This window comes from Phacochoerus africanus, chromosome 8 (assembly GCF_016906955.1).
Source record: "Phacochoerus africanus isolate WHEZ1 chromosome 8, ROS_Pafr_v1, whole genome shotgun sequence".
Taxonomy (NCBI): domain Eukaryota; kingdom Metazoa; phylum Chordata; class Mammalia; order Artiodactyla; family Suidae; genus Phacochoerus; species Phacochoerus africanus.
This window is the reverse complement of record NC_062551.1, coordinates 83936524-83953424: the sequence shown is the minus strand read 5'-3', so window position 1 is coordinate 83953424 and position 16901 is coordinate 83936524. Positions and strand designations below refer to the sequence as shown.

Here is a 16901-nt window from a genome sequence, read left to right as displayed (position 1 = left end):
GTAGAGCTCCTGTTGTATGTATCCTTGGCCCAGGGGGTATAATCATAAACAGATATGGAGTCTGCTTGCACAGAGCTTATAGGTTAGGGAGGTGGGGAGAGCGAGACAAAGTGTGAAACCCTCTTAACCAAGCAGACCCCAGGAGTTAAGTGCCCAGCATGCAGCTAGAACCCCAGGTCATCTCCACTCACCTCCCCACCCAAAACAACCCCAAAACCCATAGGGAGCTTGGGGCCAAACATGACAATTGAGAAGTATTAGGAGTTCCCCCCTCTTTAAAGGGGATTTTTGCTGTCTCTGCAGCTCTGGGTTTGGAGCCCCAAGGAGGCCCGCTGCAGAGAGTAGCCTGCTGCTGCTGCTGGTCAAGACCTGGCTTGGGGGGGTGGTTGGTGGGTCTCAGGCAAAGGGCCATTTTATGCCTTAATGGGGAGGCAGGAGGGGTTGACTCATAGAGCCACAGAGTTTGATGGGAGCTGGGAGGCCAGACCTGGGTTCTGTCCAAGTTCTGCCACTGATTTGCTCTGTGACCTTAAGCAAGTCTTTTTTCCCTTCGTAGCTTCAGTTACCCCATCATTAAAGTGGGTGGTATTAGGAGTTCCCATTGTGGTTCAGCAGGTTAAGAACCCAACATAATGAGGATCTGGCAGCAAGCTGTGGTGTAGGTTGAAGATGTGGCTCTGATCTGGCAGCATTGCTGTGCCTGCGGCAGAGGCCAGCAGCTGCAACTCCGATTCAACCCCTAGCCCATGAGCTCCCATATGCTGCAGGTGTAGCAGTAAAAAGGAAGAAGAAAAAAAAAGTGTGTGGGATTAGGCTAGAAACAGGGTGGCAAATCAGTTTTGTCTCACATGCAAAACTGGTTGCTGTTGGCTTTCTGAGCCACTCTCTGGGCTCAGCAGGAAAGCATGCGAGTCTGGGACTGGAGGTTGTTGCGTGCATTCTGCTTGTTTGCAAATCTGGGCTGTATGGTCCCCAGGTTCCTTCCTGCACTGATATGCTTTGATTCCTCTGTGCTTCCTATTTCTTGTGTCCCTTCTTCAGCAGCCATCATCTGCCTTCTGCTTAAACACCCGCTTGAGGGGGAACTTGCTATCTTCCTTCCGACAGAATTGTTAGATTGTTTGGCCTGGTCTTGCGCTCACGTCTGCCTCCCTGAACTTGTGCCTGCAAAGATGACTTCGGTTCAGGTGTTGGTCATGCCCTTAAGATTGTGGATTGAAGTTGTATAACAGGAGAAAGCACCAGAGAAGGACTCCTGCCCTAACCTGGGGTTGACAGGGTGGTCAGGGACCTTGGAGGTACTTGGGACCTCAGTGACTGCTGTCTAACTGATGCTTTCTGCAGGCATACAAAGCTGCTTCTTTCTGCTACATTATGACAGAGATAGCATCTGTATAGCCTTTGAAAAAAAGCACTTTAACAACACGTCACTTAGTTTTTACAGCAACCCTGTGAAGCTGGCATTATCAGCTGTTTTACAAGCAAGGAAGCTGAGGCTCAGAGAGTTAACGGAGCGGCCCTCTGAGACCGTGCCTGCGCCCCTCTCACCAGCTGTCCTCCTCATCCCCAGCTCCGTCCGCAGCCTGGGGTTCTCCTGGCTCCGAACGAGCCCACAGCCTCCCATTCTCTCACCCCTGCAGGTTTCCATGTGATCCCCACCATCTCGAGCATCGTCCCGGAGAGCTGCCTGCTGATCGTGGTGGGGCTGTTAGTGGGGGGCCTGATCAAGGCCGTGGGCGAGACGCCCCCCTTCCTGCAGTCAGAGGTCTTCTTCCTCTTCCTGCTGCCGCCCATCATCCTGGATGCAGGCTACTTCCTGCCGCTGCGGCAGTTCACGGAGAATCTGGGTACCATCCTGATCTTCGCTGTGGTGGGCACGCTGTGGAACGCCTTCTTCCTGGGCGGCCTCATGTACGCCGTGTGCCTGGTGGGCGGCGAGCAGATCAACAACATCGGGCTCCTGGATAACCTGCTCTTTGGCAGCATCATCTCGGCCGTGGACCCCGTGGCCGTGCTGGCCGTCTTCGAGGAAATTCACATCAACGAGCTGCTGCACATCCTGGTCTTTGGGGAGTCCCTGCTCAACGACGCCGTCACTGTGGTGAGGGGGCAGGGACCACACCCATGTGCACACAGGACACAAGCCCGAACCTGGGTCCAGAGTGAATCCACCTCGGCCTGCTAATAATAGCAATAGGACAGCAAATGTGTGTCCATTCCTGCTTAGTGTGCGAGACTCGTGCTGGGCACCTGACGTGGATTGTCTCATTTCATCCTCATCACCACCTTAGCGGGTGCTTATTAGTCTCGCTTTACAGAGGAGGGATCAGGCTCAAAGAAGTTAAATAACTTGCTAGAACACGATAGATTCAAAATTAAAAGCCAGGTCTGTCTGATTCTTGAGCTCTTGGCCTTATCAGGTCATAGTTTCCATCCCTGATAGATTGTGATGTGATATTGGTTAAAATATTGATCTTCTTTAGACCTCAATTTACCCCTTATAAACCATTTAGTCTCTGGGGCATTTCAGCTTTCATGTTAGCCATGTTTTAAGTTAGAGTTTGGTTTGGGCACAGTTTGGGGGCAGCAATCGTGGGAGGGGACCTTGCCTCTAAAACCTCCAGAAAGTGACAAAGGTTGGTCTGGATTGGCCACTTGCTTACTGTGTGACCTTAGGCAAGCGAATGTACCTCTCTGGGCCTCACCTTTGACAGCCGCAAAGCAGCAGAGTAGTGAGTGCTTTCCTCCCAGGTCTAGCGAGGACAGACACCCCCACCGCAGGGTCTGCACGTGGTACAGCTGTACGTGTTTGCATATGCCTTTCCTCCCAGGCGGCTTCCTCAGGAAACAGATACGTGTATGTGCACACTCACGTCGTGTTGTGAAAACACCTCCATCCCCCCTCCTATCTGGACACCCGGAGATCCTCTGCACACACAGGAAAACACAAGGACATGTGTGCACGCTCACACACGTACTCCCGCTTCACCCCCAGCCCCTCAGGAAGCCGTGCCTCAAAGAAGTTTCAGACGGTGGTGGTGGTGGTGGTGGTGGTGGGCTGCTGACAGCCTCCTTGTCCGTCCCTCTTCCTCCCCGGCCACCCTCATCAGCTCCTCCTGGAGCTGGTGGAGCAGTGGCCTGGTCTGAGTGAATGCCCTCTTTCCCAGACAGTAGAACAGAAAGCTGCCGCAAGCTGTGTGGCCTCAGTCATGCCTTTGTCCTGGAGCCCTCCCCTCCCTTCCTCCTGCTTCCAGGTGCTGCCCAGGTACCAGAGGCCTTGGAGGGTCCCCTCTCAGGGTCCCTCAGGTCCTCTTCCCCTCTCCTTCAGCATCTCAGTGTCCCCAGACCTGGACACTTCTAGCTGACTTCCTGGCAGAGCTAAGAGCCAGCCAGGCAGCCAGTACCTAAGAGGGGGCAGAACCTCAAAGCTGAATTCCCAGGAGGCCCCACCCACAGTGTCAGGGAACAAGCCCTGGGCCCATTTCTGCTGCTCTGGGCTGGGGGCCCTCTGGCAAGTTGCTTCACCACTTGAGCCTCGGTTTAGCAAGGGAATCCTTAGCCCGCCTACCTCACGAGGCTGTGGTGTGTCGAGCAGGATGACCGTAATCAAAGGGTTTCACAGTGTATGAAGTGCCACTTAAACGTCTGATGACAGTGTTACAATGACCATTTATTTCCCCAGCCAAGAGGTGGGGAGGCCTTAGACAGCCTCTGGTTCCGTAGCTTCTGAACTTGACGGTTCATCACAACCACCTGGGAAGCTTGTTGAGCAGAGATTTCTGGGCCCCACTTCCAGACATTCCAGATGGGGTATATCCTGGCCATGTGTATTTTCAGAAAGCTTCCGCAGTTTAGAAGCCCTGTTCTGGATCGTTGTCTGAACTTTCTCTGCTTTATGCTGAAGGAGAGACTGCAATCTAGACCAGGACATGAGAGGCAAACTTGGTGCAGGAGTGGCTAACGATGTGATAGGCACTTGCCTTCATTGACTAATCTCACGACAGCCCTATAAAGTCAGTACTCTTACCCCCGTTTTCTGGACAGGAAAACAGAAGCACAGGAAGATGCAGTAATTTGCCCCTGTATACAGCTGGGGAGTGGCAGAGCCAGAATTCAACCCAGGCGGGTTGGCTGCAGAGCTGTGCCCTTAACCAGCCCTGCATGCTGCAGGCATGAGGACTCGCTGGCTCCCCCGCGGCGGGCACCTGGTTTTTGCACCTGCTTGATGCTACGGTTTCTCTACTCCCACCTCACTGTGGTCAATGGAGGGGGTGGGATCACGTTGGGTGGACCCCAGGGAGCCGTGGGGCAGGCCCCACCCTCCCGCCGACCAGCCTGCACACCTTCCCCAGGTCCTGTATCACCTATTTGAGGAGTTTGCCAACTACGACCGCGTGGGCATCGTGGACATCGTTCTCGGCTTCCTGAGCTTCTTCGTGGTGTCCCTGGGCGGGGTGTTTGTGGGCGTGGTCTACGGGGTCATCGCAGCCTTCACCTCCCGGTTCACCTCCCACATCCGCGTCATCGAGCCGCTCTTCGTCTTCCTCTACAGCTACATGGCTTACCTGTCGGCCGAGCTCTTCCACCTGTCAGGCATCATGGCGTGAGTCTGGGGGCAGCATGGCCAGGGCCGGGGCGGGGGGGATGGAGGAGGTGCCAACTCAAATTCCCTAGGCTGGTAGGACCACAAGGGAGCTCCCCAGGACCCAGCCCCCAGATGCGGGTTCCAGGTCCCAGGTCCCAGGTCCCAGGTCCCAGGACTGCCCCAGAGTTGAAGGTTCTGAAAAGAATCAGCCCAGCCATTTCTCCCTTTCCTTTGTCGCAAAGGGAGCCCTTTGGTGGTGGCCTGACGCTGACGCTGGCGCTGGCACTCACTGCTCCCCCTTGCAGCCCAGCCCCAGCTGGGTCTTGAGGTGGGGAGAGCGTGGAGGGGCAGTGAGGTGCTCCCCCTAGAGGAGGACATGAGAAATGCGGAGGCCGGGCCTGGTGGAGGGACTTGGGGGTGACAGTGGGCACAGGCTGGCAGGGCTTGGGCTGCTGCTGGAAAGACAGCTCCCTGTGGGAACCCCCATGTGTTAAGGGGACACCGCACTCAGAGAATAAACCTGCAGTCATAGACTTGACCCCTGAGAGGTGAAGGCACAGGCTTAGCAGTTGAGCAGGCATTCATTTATATCTTTGCACTGCCACTTACTGATAGTGTGACAGTGGGCAGGTGACTCTATTTCTCCAAGTCTCGGGTCTCTCTGGAAAATTCAATTACATGCCTGTGTCTGTTGAGTGAGAGGATTGAGAATAGGTGTGTGAAGCCCACAGGGCCTCTGACCCTTAAGAGAAGCTCAGGAGATGGGCACCTGGCTGCTCCCTGGCAGTGGAGGCGCTCCAGGAAGGTGCACTCGACTCTGCCCCCCGAACCCTGCTTTTCCCTGACCCCAGGCTCATTGCTTCGGGAGTGGTGATGCGCCCGTACGTGGAGGCCAACATCTCCCACAAGTCTCACACGACCATCAAATATTTCCTGAAGATGTGGAGCAGTGTCAGCGAGACCCTCATCTTCATCTTCCTCGGTGTCTCCACCGTGGCCGGCTCCCACCACTGGAACTGGACTTTTGTCATCAGCACCCTGCTCTTCTGCCTCATCGCCCGAGTGCTGGGTGAGGTAGAGGGCCTGAGCCCGGGGAGGTGTGTGTGCGTGTTGAGGTGGGTGCTATGTGTGTTGGGTGCTGTGTGAGGTTGGCTCCCGGCTGCTTGCAGCACAGCAGGATGGGCTCCCCCACTCCTGCTCTCCCCAGTGCCGAGACCATAACGAGCCCCCTCCGGAGGGGAGAGCCGCACGCTCTGAGTCTGTGGTCTCTGGGAAGATAGTCACGGTGTCTAGGGGAGGGGTGGCAGGAGCCCTGGGATGCTGAGCCAGTCAGCATCTGAGGGGGGACTGAGGCCCTCAGAGCCAGGTCTCTGAGTGTCTGAATGCCTCGTGGCACCGATGACATTGGCACTTGCAAAGCTGTAGGCAGCTCCTCCCGACCTCTGCCACCAGCCTGGGGCACACATGGGGACCAAGCCTCAGGCTCTTGGGGCTGCTTACACCTTCCAGACACGTCACCTCAATGATTGTGTGGCCTCCCTCACCCCCGGATGTCACCTCCTCTCTGAGGTTAGGCTTGGGTGTCACATTACTTGTTGCACTGTCTTAAAGCCCCTTTAATCCTGGGCCTCATCCTCCAGAGGATCTGGTTCTGTAGATTGCGGCTGAACTCCAAACTCTGCCTTTTATTTTATTTTATTTTTTTGTCTTTTTACAGCCTAAACTGCAGCACATGGAAATTCCCAGGCTAGGGGTTGAATCGGAGCCTACGCCATAGTCACAGCAACACCAGATCCAAGCCACTTATGTGATCTTCACGGCAGCTTGCACCAACACCGAATCCTTAATCCACTGAGTGAGGCCAGGGATAGAACCCACATCCTCATGGATACTAGTCAGGTTCTTAACTTGCTGAGCCACAATGGGAACTCCAGCATCTTCTTTTTTTTTTTTTTGTCTTTTTGCTATTTCTTGGGCCACTCCCGCGGCATGTGGAGATTCCCAGGCTAGGGGTCCAGTCGGAGCTGTAGCCACTGGCCTACACCAGAGCCACAGCAACGCAGGATCCGAGCCGTGTCTGCAACCTACACCACAGCTCACGGCAACACCGGATCATTAACCCACTGAACAAGGCCAGGGATCGAACCCGCTACCTCATGGTTCCTAGTCAGATTCGTTAACCACTGCGCCACAACGGGAACTCCCAGCATCTTCATTTTTAAATAACTTTTTCTTATGGAAAATTTCAAGCCCATAGAAACGTAGACCCCATGTACCCGTGGTATTTAACAGGTGTCAACTTGTGGCCAGTCTTGTTTCATCTCTTCCCATCCCCGTCCTGACCTCCAGCTCCTGAAAGCCTCTGTGATATCTCTAAAGTCCATCCAGGTTAAAGATCCAGCCAGCCCTTGGATTGAGGGATTTGGGGTACCTGGGGCTGAGGGACCCAAGAAATGAGTGAGCCAAACAGGCTCACTCTTGGGAGCTTCCTCCAGATAGAGAAGTCCCTGGTGTCGAAGCCAGGAGGGGCTGGGCACAGCCTGACCCCTCTCTCCCTCGTCCCTGGCAGGCGTGCTGGGCCTGACCTGGTTCATCAACAAGTTCCGCATCGTGAAGCTGACCCCCAAGGACCAGTTCATCATCGCCTACGGGGGCCTGCGGGGGGCCATCGCCTTCTCCCTGGGCTACCTCCTGGACAAGAAGCACTTCCCCATGTGTGACCTGTTCCTCACAGCCATCATCACCGTCATCTTCTTCACCGTCTTTGTGCAGGTGCTGGACAGGGGGGAGCAGCCCTCCCTGGGGACCCTGACTCTGCCACAAGAGAGGACACATGACCCGAGAGGGGGCCACGGGGTCTAGACCAGCTCCATGGATCACTGGTGCAGCCTCGAACAAGCACTCCTCCTTTCAGGGCCTCAGGGTCCGCAGTTGTGAAGGGCGAGTTGTGATCATGAGTCGCTGGGAGGTGACCAGTCAGAATGTAAAGTAGTCAGGAGGCTACATAACTTCGCTTGAACCCAGAGAGCATCAGGAGAAATGGGTCCAGTCAGCTGGCCCACAGTGCTCATTGTAGGGCTTTAGGGAAGTGATTTAATAGCTTAGGATCTCAGTTTCTACATCTTTAAAATGGGAACAAGAGCACAACACGGGGAACTGGAAAGATCCCTGAGTTGGGCAGCAGGAGGTCTAGACTCGCCAGAGCTCTGTTGCTGTCAGTTTGACTCTCCTCCTGTCTCTGGGCCTCAGATCGCCATCTGTGAACTGAGGGGACTGGGCTGGACCATCCTGAAGAATCCTTCCAGCCCGCTGGTCATGATTTCTGTGCATTTAAATAAGCCAGGCTTGGAGTTCCCATTGTGGCTCAGTGGTTAACAAACCTGACTAGTGACCCTGAGGATGAAGGTTCGATCCCTGGCCTCTCTCAGTGGGTTAAGGATCCGGCTTTGCTGTGAGCTATGGTGTAGGTCACAGACGCAGCTTGGATCATGCATTGCTCTGGCTGTGGTGTAGGCTGGCAGCTACAGCTCCGATTCGACCCCTGGCCTGGGAACCTTCATATGCTGCAGGTGTGGCCCTAAAAAGACAAAAGACAAAAAAAGAAAAAAAAAAAAAACAGGCTTAGCTGAGACCCCACCCCAGGTCCTTCAAAGTCCCCAAGGAAGCCCAGTCTGGGATGATATACGTTGCTCCTCCTGACCTGACCTGTGACCTCAAGCAAGTGAGAAACACTCAGCCTGGGCCTCTGTTTCTCTTTCATCTCCTCCCTCTTTCCTGGACTCGAATCCTGCCAAGCCCTAGATGGGAAGCAGCACTGCCTTCTTGGGAGAAACAATGTAAAGAGAACCTCCTGGGACTGGACTTATTTTCTGTCCTTTAAGAGGAAAGGGGGCTGCCTCTTTCATCAAGATGATAAAATGCTTCCCTCTTCAAAAGCATTTTATCACCTTGACTTTGAAGTCACATATGCTAGTGGTTTACCAAGCCTGTTTTTAATGAAGGCAGCACTGAGATAGGGGCCTCCCTGCCTGGGTTTGAAGCCAGTTTTACCACTTCTGTGAGACCTTAGAAAGTTCTTAACCTGTCAGTGTCTCAGCTTCTTCATCCGTCAAATGGGAACAATGAAGGGACCTACCGTTAGGGTCATCGTGGATACTGAACAGAACTGGCTCTGGCACGTGGAAGTGTGTGGTTCAAGTAGCTGCTGCTGCTGCTGCTCTTACTAGATCCTCCTCCTTCGCAGTCCTGTGAGGAGGGCAGAGCAGAGAGGGACCTCCCTTTAGCCAGGCCTGACTTCCCTGGGGTTCCAGAACACATCTGTGGTGGAGCTCCACTTGAACCCAGGCCCTCTGACCCCTGGCCCACCTGTGTGTGAGTCACTCGGCTAGATGGGCTCAGAAACCTCTGGCTGTGTCTTTGGGAAGAAGCAGGCCTTGAGGACCTGCATTTATATAAATTCAGGCTTGGGGGTTGGGAGATTGGGGACCTCAGAGTAGAGGGCCTCCCAGGCTCAGAGACCCTGGTGGTTGGTGGTGGTGCCCGGGGTGGGGGTGGAGGGGGGCGAGCTCTGAGGTCTCCCTGCCAGAGTAGCAAAACTGGAGTGCCTGACACTCACATGCTACCCCCGCCCCCAGGGCATGACTATTCGGCCTCTGGTAGACCTGCTGGCTGTAAAGAAAAAGCAAGAAACAAAGCGCTCCATCAATGAGGAGATCCACACGCAGGTACTGGGAGGCAGGGGAAGCTCAGGGAGCGGAGGGTGGAGGGAGCAGCTAGGCCTGGAGTCCTTGCCCTCACTCAGCCCCTCCTCCCTCATCCCAGTATCCCAGTGCTGGGGTGGTCTTTCAACCTCCTGAAGTCACCAGGTCACACCACAGGGAGGTGGGATGTGAGCAGCCTAGACCCTGAGGTGGGGGTGTCATGCCATCTCTGCCTCTTCAAGACCCTCTCCCAGGCATCGGGCACCAGTGAGTTCAGAGAAGGGGGGCTCAGTCAGGCCCCATTGGCAGAAGGTTTGAGATGCCACTAGGGTTTAGCCTGAGTGAGGTCTAGGCGCCACCTCCTGGCTGCTCCTGGAACTACAGGGCTGGGCTGAGCCAACTGCGCTAGGGTGGAAGGTGGGGGGCCCTTTCTCAAGTTTCGGTAGGGGAGGAGCCTGGTGGTGAGGCTTGACCTGGCCCTGGGCCCGTTTCAGTTCCTGGACCACCTTCTGACAGGCATCGAGGACATCTGTGGCCACTATGGCCACCACCACTGGAAGGACAAGTAGGTGGCAGGCCTGGTGGGCAGGAGGGCAGGGAGGGGCAGGTAAGGGTCTCCCAGGGCCTGGGTATCTCTCCACCTCTCGGAGCTGGCTCCATCCATCTCCCCTCTCCTCCCACCAGGCTCAACCGGTTTAATAAGAAGTACGTGAAGAAGTGTCTGATAGCCGGCGAGCGCTCAAAGGAGCCCCAGCTCATCGCTTTCTACCACAAGATGGAGATGAAGCAGGCTATCGAGCTGGTGGAAAGTGGGGGCATGGGCAAGATCCCTTCGGCCGTCTCCACCGTGTCGATGCAGTGAGTGCCAGTGGCCAACCCGTCAGCGTCTGCAGCTACACACGGACCCCTCGATGCCCACCGGGGGTGGGGGCAGTGAGCCAGGCCCCTCTGTCATCCTCCCAGAGCGGGCAGGTGGGAGAGCTGCAGGGCCACACTGAGGACGTGAGGCTTGGCCCACCCTCCCGGGCCATCCCTGGGGAACCCTTCTGGCCCAGCTCAGCAGGCTCCAGGGTCCCAGGAATTTTCCTGGGGCCCTAATCTCTGCTCCGTTATTCCAGGAACATCCACCCCAAGACCCTGCCTACCGAGCGCATCCTGCCAGCACTGTCCAAGGACAAGGAAGAGGAGATCCGCAAGATCCTGAGGAACAACTTGCAGAAGACCAGGCAGCGGGTGAGGGCCCTTCCCCCACAGCAGAGGAGCCCCTCCGCACCCCCACTCTACTCCAGCCCCACCCCACACATGCCCAGAACCTGCCCTTCCTGACAGCTGTTCCTCCCCCAGCTACGTTCCTACAACAGACACACGCTGGTGGCAGACCCCTACGAGGAGGCCTGGAACCAGATGCTGCTCCGGAGACAGAAGGCCCGGCAACTAGAGCAGAAGGTATGTCCGGCACTGGAGCTGCTCCTGCCTTTCTCCAGGAACCTGGGCCCTTCCTCTCCCTGCACCCCCCCCCAACCAAGCCCTTTTGGAGACAGCCACTCCGATCTGATCTTGGGGGCCCCTCCACTTGTTTTGAAAGCTGAGCCCCAGGACAGGTTTCAGAAACCTGCCTTCCCTACCCGCTCCCTGCTCAGTATCGAAGAGCTCCCACCCCCACCGTATCCTGAACTAGAAGAGTCTACCCATGTGCTCTGACCCTTCTGTTCTCCAGGGAGAAAACTGAGGCCCAAGGGGAAAGGGACTTGCCCAAAATCTTACAAAGCCAGGCACACACGCATTCATTCATTTGTTCAGGAAACATTTGGGGAGCGGTTCCTAAGTGCCGAGCAGCAGGGCAGCCTCTGAATCCAGTGGTGAATCGGTCCAGTCCCCCCTTGCAGAGCTTCTGGTGCAGGACAGGAAGTGCAAGGGGCCCTGAGCACCTTGAGCAAGGAAGTGGTCAGGGCAGGCCTAGGAATAAGCCACTGGGGAGGGAGTGTGGGCAGAGGAAGGGCCAGGCAAAAGGAGGAAGCTGAGCACAAGTTCCTGACCACAGACAGGGGGCTCAGCTTTCAAGGAAGCTTGTTAATGGCCTAAGGGTTTGGGCTTTATTCCAAGGGCATGGAGTCACGAAGGGTTCTCAGCAGTGGAGTGACATGCAAAGGGGTGGGGGTGGCCCAGATTATGGTGGGGGTGGGGGTGGGGACGGGGGGGGTAGTGAAAAAGAACGGTAGATTCAAGGGACATTGAGAAGGAAGAAGTAGCAGGGCTTGGTCCCCAGTTTGAGGTGGGGCTGAAGGGGAAGAGGAAAAGGAGTCAGGCGTCTCTAGCCTTTGATTGGGGTGGTCGGGAGTGGTGGCCGAGGTAGAGGACACGAGGAAGGAACAGGTTTTGAAGGAAGACAAGACGCTGAGTTCACCTTTTTTTTTTTTTTTTTGGTCTTTTTAGGGCCATACCCATGCATATGGAGCTTCCCAGACTAGGGGTCTAATCATTAAAAAAAGAGTGGAGGTGAATTTCACATAACATAATGAACCATTTTAAAGTGAACAATCAGAGGCATTTAGTACCTTCACAATATTGTGCAACTGTCACCGTCATCAATTTCCAAAACATTTTCATTACTCCAAACAAAAGTTCTGTAATCATTAAGCAATAGGGACATGTGTTTTCCTTCTTTTTTTCTTTTTTTCTTTTTTTTTTGTATTTTTGTCTTTTCTAGGGTGGCACCTGCGGCACATGGAGGTTCCCAGGCTAGGGGTTGAGTCGGAGCTGTAGCCACCGGCCTTCGCCAGAGTCACAGCAACGCCAGATCCGAGCTGCGTCTACAGCCTACACCACAGCTCATGGCAACGCCAGATCCTTAACCCACTGAGTGAGGCCAGGGATCAAACCTGCATCCTCATGGATACTAGTCAGATTCGTTTCCGCTGAGCCATGTCAGGAGCTCCTGAGTTCACTTGTGACATGTAGCATTGAGATACCTCTCCCCGCCCATGGGGCCGTGGGAGAGGGCAGTGCAGGTGTGTTCAAGGTCACTCTGGAGATTGCGTAGCTTGACAAGAGCCTGGGCCAATCCCTCAGGAACCCCTGAAGTGCCAGCTTGGCCCAGCAGGACAGAAAGCCTAATGAGGAACTGCCAGAGGGAGCAGGCACCCAGGACAACCAAAGGGGGGTGTGGCCACCGGCCTTGGGCGCTGTCCAGAGGGGCTGCCCATGTTCACCCATCTGCTCTTCCTCTGTCAGATCAACAACTACCTGACGGTGCCGGCCCACAAGCTGGACTCGCCCACCATGTCTCGGGCCCGCATCGGCTCAGGTAAGTCAGGGCGTAGGGTCCCTGGAGAGGGGCCTCGAGGCTGGGCGCTCAGCGCCACCCTCTCATGAGAATGAGGCTCCAACAGGAAGGGGCTGCAGAGGGCCGGCAGGGCCATGGGGACGGGTTTCTTCTCCCTCCCTGACCTACTTCCAGGCCATGAGCTCCTCCTACGTCAGGTGGAGTGGGGGCTTCACCAAAGGGGGCAGAAGAGCGGCCCTGCTGTCCTCCCCAGGGACAGGGTGCTCCACGTGGGGCCCACGCGGAGGGGCTGGGTGCCTGGCAGGGAGGCAGGAGGGGCGCTGTTGGGATCACCAGCGTGGGGGGAAACCAGGGCAACAGGGACAGGTCTTCCAGGCCCGGGTGCCTCTGGGGGAGCCCGAATTCCTGTCTGAGGAGGGACTCCTGTGGGAGCCCAGGTCTGGGGAGAGGAGCACAGTCCTACCTTGGAGACCCCAGTGTGGGGGCAGAGAAGCAGCCGACGTCTGACGGGGCCCGTCAAGGCCACCTGGAGTAACTGGAAACGGGAATGCTGCCCCCGCAGGAAGGTTCTCTGGGGGTTGCTGGCCTGGGCTGAGCGGGGCACATGCTGGGCAGGGCTTGGGGGTGGGGGTGGGGGGCAGAAGCCAGCTGGTGCCTTGCTTTTGGTCCCCAGACCCACTGGCCTACGAACCGAAGGCCGACTTGCCCGTGATCACCATCGACCCAGCCTCCCCTCAGTCGCCCGAGTCCGTGGACCTGGTGAATGAAGAGCTGAAGGGCAAGGTCCTGGGGCTTAGCCGGGAGCCAGGGAGGGCAACCGAGGAGGAGGACGATGACGAGGACCATGACGGGGGCCTCGTGATGCGGACCAAGGAGCCCTCGTCCCCGGGCACCGACGACGTCTTCACCCCTGCGCCGAGTGACAGCCCCAGCTCCCAGAGGATACAGCGCTGCCTCAGTGACCCAGGCCCCCACCCAGAGCCTGGGGAGGGAGAGCCCTTCATCCCCAAGGGCCAGTAGCACCGGGCCCGCGGGCAGGGCCCGTCCCATCACAGACTCTCCCACTGGGGCTGCTGGAGGCTCCCCTCGTCCTTTCCGACCCGGACCAGCCTTGCCCCTCCCCCGACCCGACCGCATGGCAGCTGGGCCCACAGCCCCCACCGCAGCACGGCTTCCCCCTGCCTCCCGGGAAGCGCCCTCCCTCCCACCAGAACTGCCTTCCCAGTCCATCTGGCAGACCTGCTGGGCTGTGAGGCAAACCTGGCCCCTTCCCAATCCAGGCCCTCCCCGGACCCCGACCAGGGCCTCTGGGTTTCCCAGACCTCTGTCACCGTCCTCATGCAAACCAATCTTAGTTTCTAACCAAAGAGCCTCTGGCTCAGTCTTGGTCCCTCCTGAGAAGGGAAGGAGCCGAGGCCTCCCTTGGCCTAGGCCAGGCCCTCCGTTAACAAGGGAAAGACCAGGGGACCAGGCATCTGACTTGGGGAGGGATGGGTGACCCGTGGCGGTCCCACCCTCCTCCTGCCACCTCTCTCCCCCGACCAGCTACCTGACCTGTCCTTACTCAGAGCCGCAGGCAGAGGGCACCTCCAAGCTCTTTGTGGAGCCGGGGCACTCAGATGGCGACCTGACTCAGCTTCCCAAACTGCTCCCACGGGGACCACTGGGCCCTTCAGGGGTTCCTGTCAGGGGCTCCAGAAAGTGCTACCTTTTTATCTGTTTTGTTTGTTCACACTTCATGTATGATTCTATTTGCACAGAGGGCATTCCTGTTTTTAAAACATTTTGAACCCCCTTGGCTGAACGGCGCCCTGGCCGTCTTCCTCCAGAGACTCACCATCATCATCTGTGCCTGTCTGCCCAACACTCTTCCCCCAGATCAGTGCTCTGTCTCCCAGGCTCTGAACGGTGGCCCCCACCCAGAAAACCCTAATCACGATTTTCTTTAACTCACAGATGCTGGGCCTCCTGGCACCTTCTTCCTCTTGGGCCTGCCCCTCAGTTCCTGCTGACCTCTTCTTTCTCCCATCCTCCAATCCCCACTGGCCCCAGGAACCTCTCTTCCAAGCACCACACCCAGCTTGCTGTGGAGCCCAGTCCTTGGAGGATGAGGCCTCCCCTCAGCAGCTCCCCCCCGCCACCGGCCATGGCTGGTGGGTGGACAGAATCCTGGGCCCCCAGAGCCTTTGCTCACAGGCACACATTCCTACCCCCACTGCCACCATGGGCCAGGCCATGGCGTCTGTCCTTCACCCTAGGGTACTCCCTTCCCCAGGATTGTGCAATAGTCAAAGTGTCCCCCTTCCCAGTGGACTGGGCAGTGGGTGCTCATCTGTCCCCCCCTCCTCTCCATGTAAGTGCTGTTTTGGGCAGGAGTCACCATGCAAGGGTGACGTTGACAACCATGTTCAAAGCCACCACAGCTGCTGCCGCTCTGCCGCCTGTACAAAAGAAACCGAATCTTTTTCATATTCTAATAAATCCGTGTGAGTTTTTGATAGAGTTGAGGGCTGCTTCCTGGGGACCAGGGGCCTGGGGAGAAGGGTGGCCCAGGGGCCTGAAGGCCTTAGCTCAGTGGCTGGCACAGAAAAAGGCTTAATCCATGTCAGGTGCTGGTGTCAAGAGACACCCCCTGCCCTCAGGCCCTTCCCATGTAGGGGGAAAGAGCAGCATGTGGGTGTGAATGACAGTGGGGAGATGGAGGGGAATTCGAGGAAGACCTTCCAGTTTTTTTGGGGTTTTTTTTTGCCTTTTTGCCCTTTCTTGGGCTGCTCCAGCGGCGTATGAAGGTTCCCAGGCTGGGGGTCGAATCAGAGCTGTAGCCACTGGCCTACGCCAGAGCCACAGCAACGCGGGATCCAAGCCACATCTGTGACCTGCACCACAACTCACGGCAACGCTGGATCCTTAACCCATTGAGCAAGGCCAGGGATCGAACCTGCAACCTCATGGTTTCTAGTCGGATTCACTAACCACTGAGCCACGACGGGAACTCCTCGAGGAAGACCTTCCGAAGTGATGTCCCGGGAGAGGACTATAGAGTAAGCTGAGGTTAACCAGGTGAAGAAGGTTCCAGAGTTCCCAAATACCTTAATTGGGAGCTGCACCTGGGGACACCCCAGGGTCTGTGGAAAGGCTGGTATGGCTGGGTCAGAGAGCGACGGGAGAGGAGGGCAGGATGGTCCCCTGCAGCACATGGTCAAGGTTTTGGTTATACCAAGGGCACTGGGGAGGCTCTCCCCTGCACAGCGGGGCAACCACGCCTGGATGAAAAGTGCTCAGGTGTGTTATGGGCTCAGCACAGAGCCAGGAGGGCTTAATTCAGCGGAAGTTGGATCCCTGAGGTGCATTTTCAGGAGCTGACCACCAGAGGGCAGCGGGGCCTTGGCACACACCTCTGGCGCTGGCACCCTTGGGGACCTGGGCTGTGGAGGAAAGCATTGCTTCAGACTAGGCCCTGTGAGCAGAGCTCGTCTGATCCATGAAATCTAAAGTGGTTGATGCCAGAAAGTGGAGGGACCACACCATCTATTCCTGTATCAGCGTCCCAGCAGGAAACGGATGGTACACTCAGGGTTACTGAAGTTACTTTCAACTAACGGATTCTGTACAGAGGTATGGGCAGGGTTAAGGGAACCTACCAAAGATGGAACCCAGGGGGCTCACGCTAGACGAAGCCATTACAACCCCTAGACCCGAAGGGCAAGAGCGGGGAGCTGTTAGTAGGGGAGGGGGGCTGCCCGGCTGGAGCTGCAGCCTTAGAGAGCAGAAGACAGCTCCTGCCAGAGAGAGCGAGCCAGGGATAAGCGTTCTGACTTTGATGCTGCTGGTGCCTCCCCTTGGTTAAACCCATCGGAAAGCCCACGGGGAAGCACTGGAGTGACTGCACTGAGTGTGGTCCACACAGGTCAGGCTTCCAGGAATGGAGAAGCGCAGAGTGGATTTAGAGGGGAGACAGTATCCAAGCAGAGCCACTCCTTTTACCATTGCTCCCCCACACACACCACCTGTCGTTGTCCCCACCCCGGCTCACCCACAACCACCGTCACCACCTGTCACTCTTGCCCTTCAGAAGGAAAACGCATGTCCCTATTGCTTAATGGTTACAGAGCTTCTGTTTGGAGTAATGAAAATGTTTTGGAAATTGATGACGGTGACAGTTGCACAATATTGTGAAGGTACTAAATGCCTCTGATTGTTCACTTTAAAATGGTTCATTATGTTATGTGAAATTCACCTCCACTCTTTTTTTAATGATTTTTATTTTTTCCATTATATACAGTTGGTTTACAGTATTCTGTCTCTTTTCTACTGTACAGCAAAGTGACCTAGT

The 16901-nt window shown here is 56.3% G+C and overlaps 1 protein-coding gene across 1 annotated transcript in view; it reads left to right on the top strand.

Moving 5' to 3' along the window:
* SLC9A1 (solute carrier family 9 member A1) overlaps positions 1 to 15070 on the top strand; it is a 53761-nt gene extending 38691 nt beyond the window's left edge. Inside the window, exons 2-12 of the mRNA XM_047792799.1 lie at positions 1641 to 2101; positions 4353 to 4603; positions 5437 to 5654; positions 7155 to 7357; positions 9220 to 9309; positions 9780 to 9850; positions 9970 to 10143; positions 10404 to 10518; positions 10630 to 10731; positions 12517 to 12589; positions 13242 to 15070. Coding sequence (XP_047648755.1) covers positions 1641 to 2101; positions 4353 to 4603; positions 5437 to 5654; positions 7155 to 7357; positions 9220 to 9309; positions 9780 to 9850; positions 9970 to 10143; positions 10404 to 10518; positions 10630 to 10731; positions 12517 to 12589; positions 13242 to 13588 — 2105 coding nt within the window. The 3' untranslated portion in view covers positions 13589 to 15070. The remainder of the gene's footprint in view (positions 1 to 1640; positions 2102 to 4352; positions 4604 to 5436; positions 5655 to 7154; positions 7358 to 9219; positions 9310 to 9779; positions 9851 to 9969; positions 10144 to 10403; positions 10519 to 10629; positions 10732 to 12516; positions 12590 to 13241) is intronic.
* Positions 15071 to 16901: the final 1831 nt, after the last annotated feature.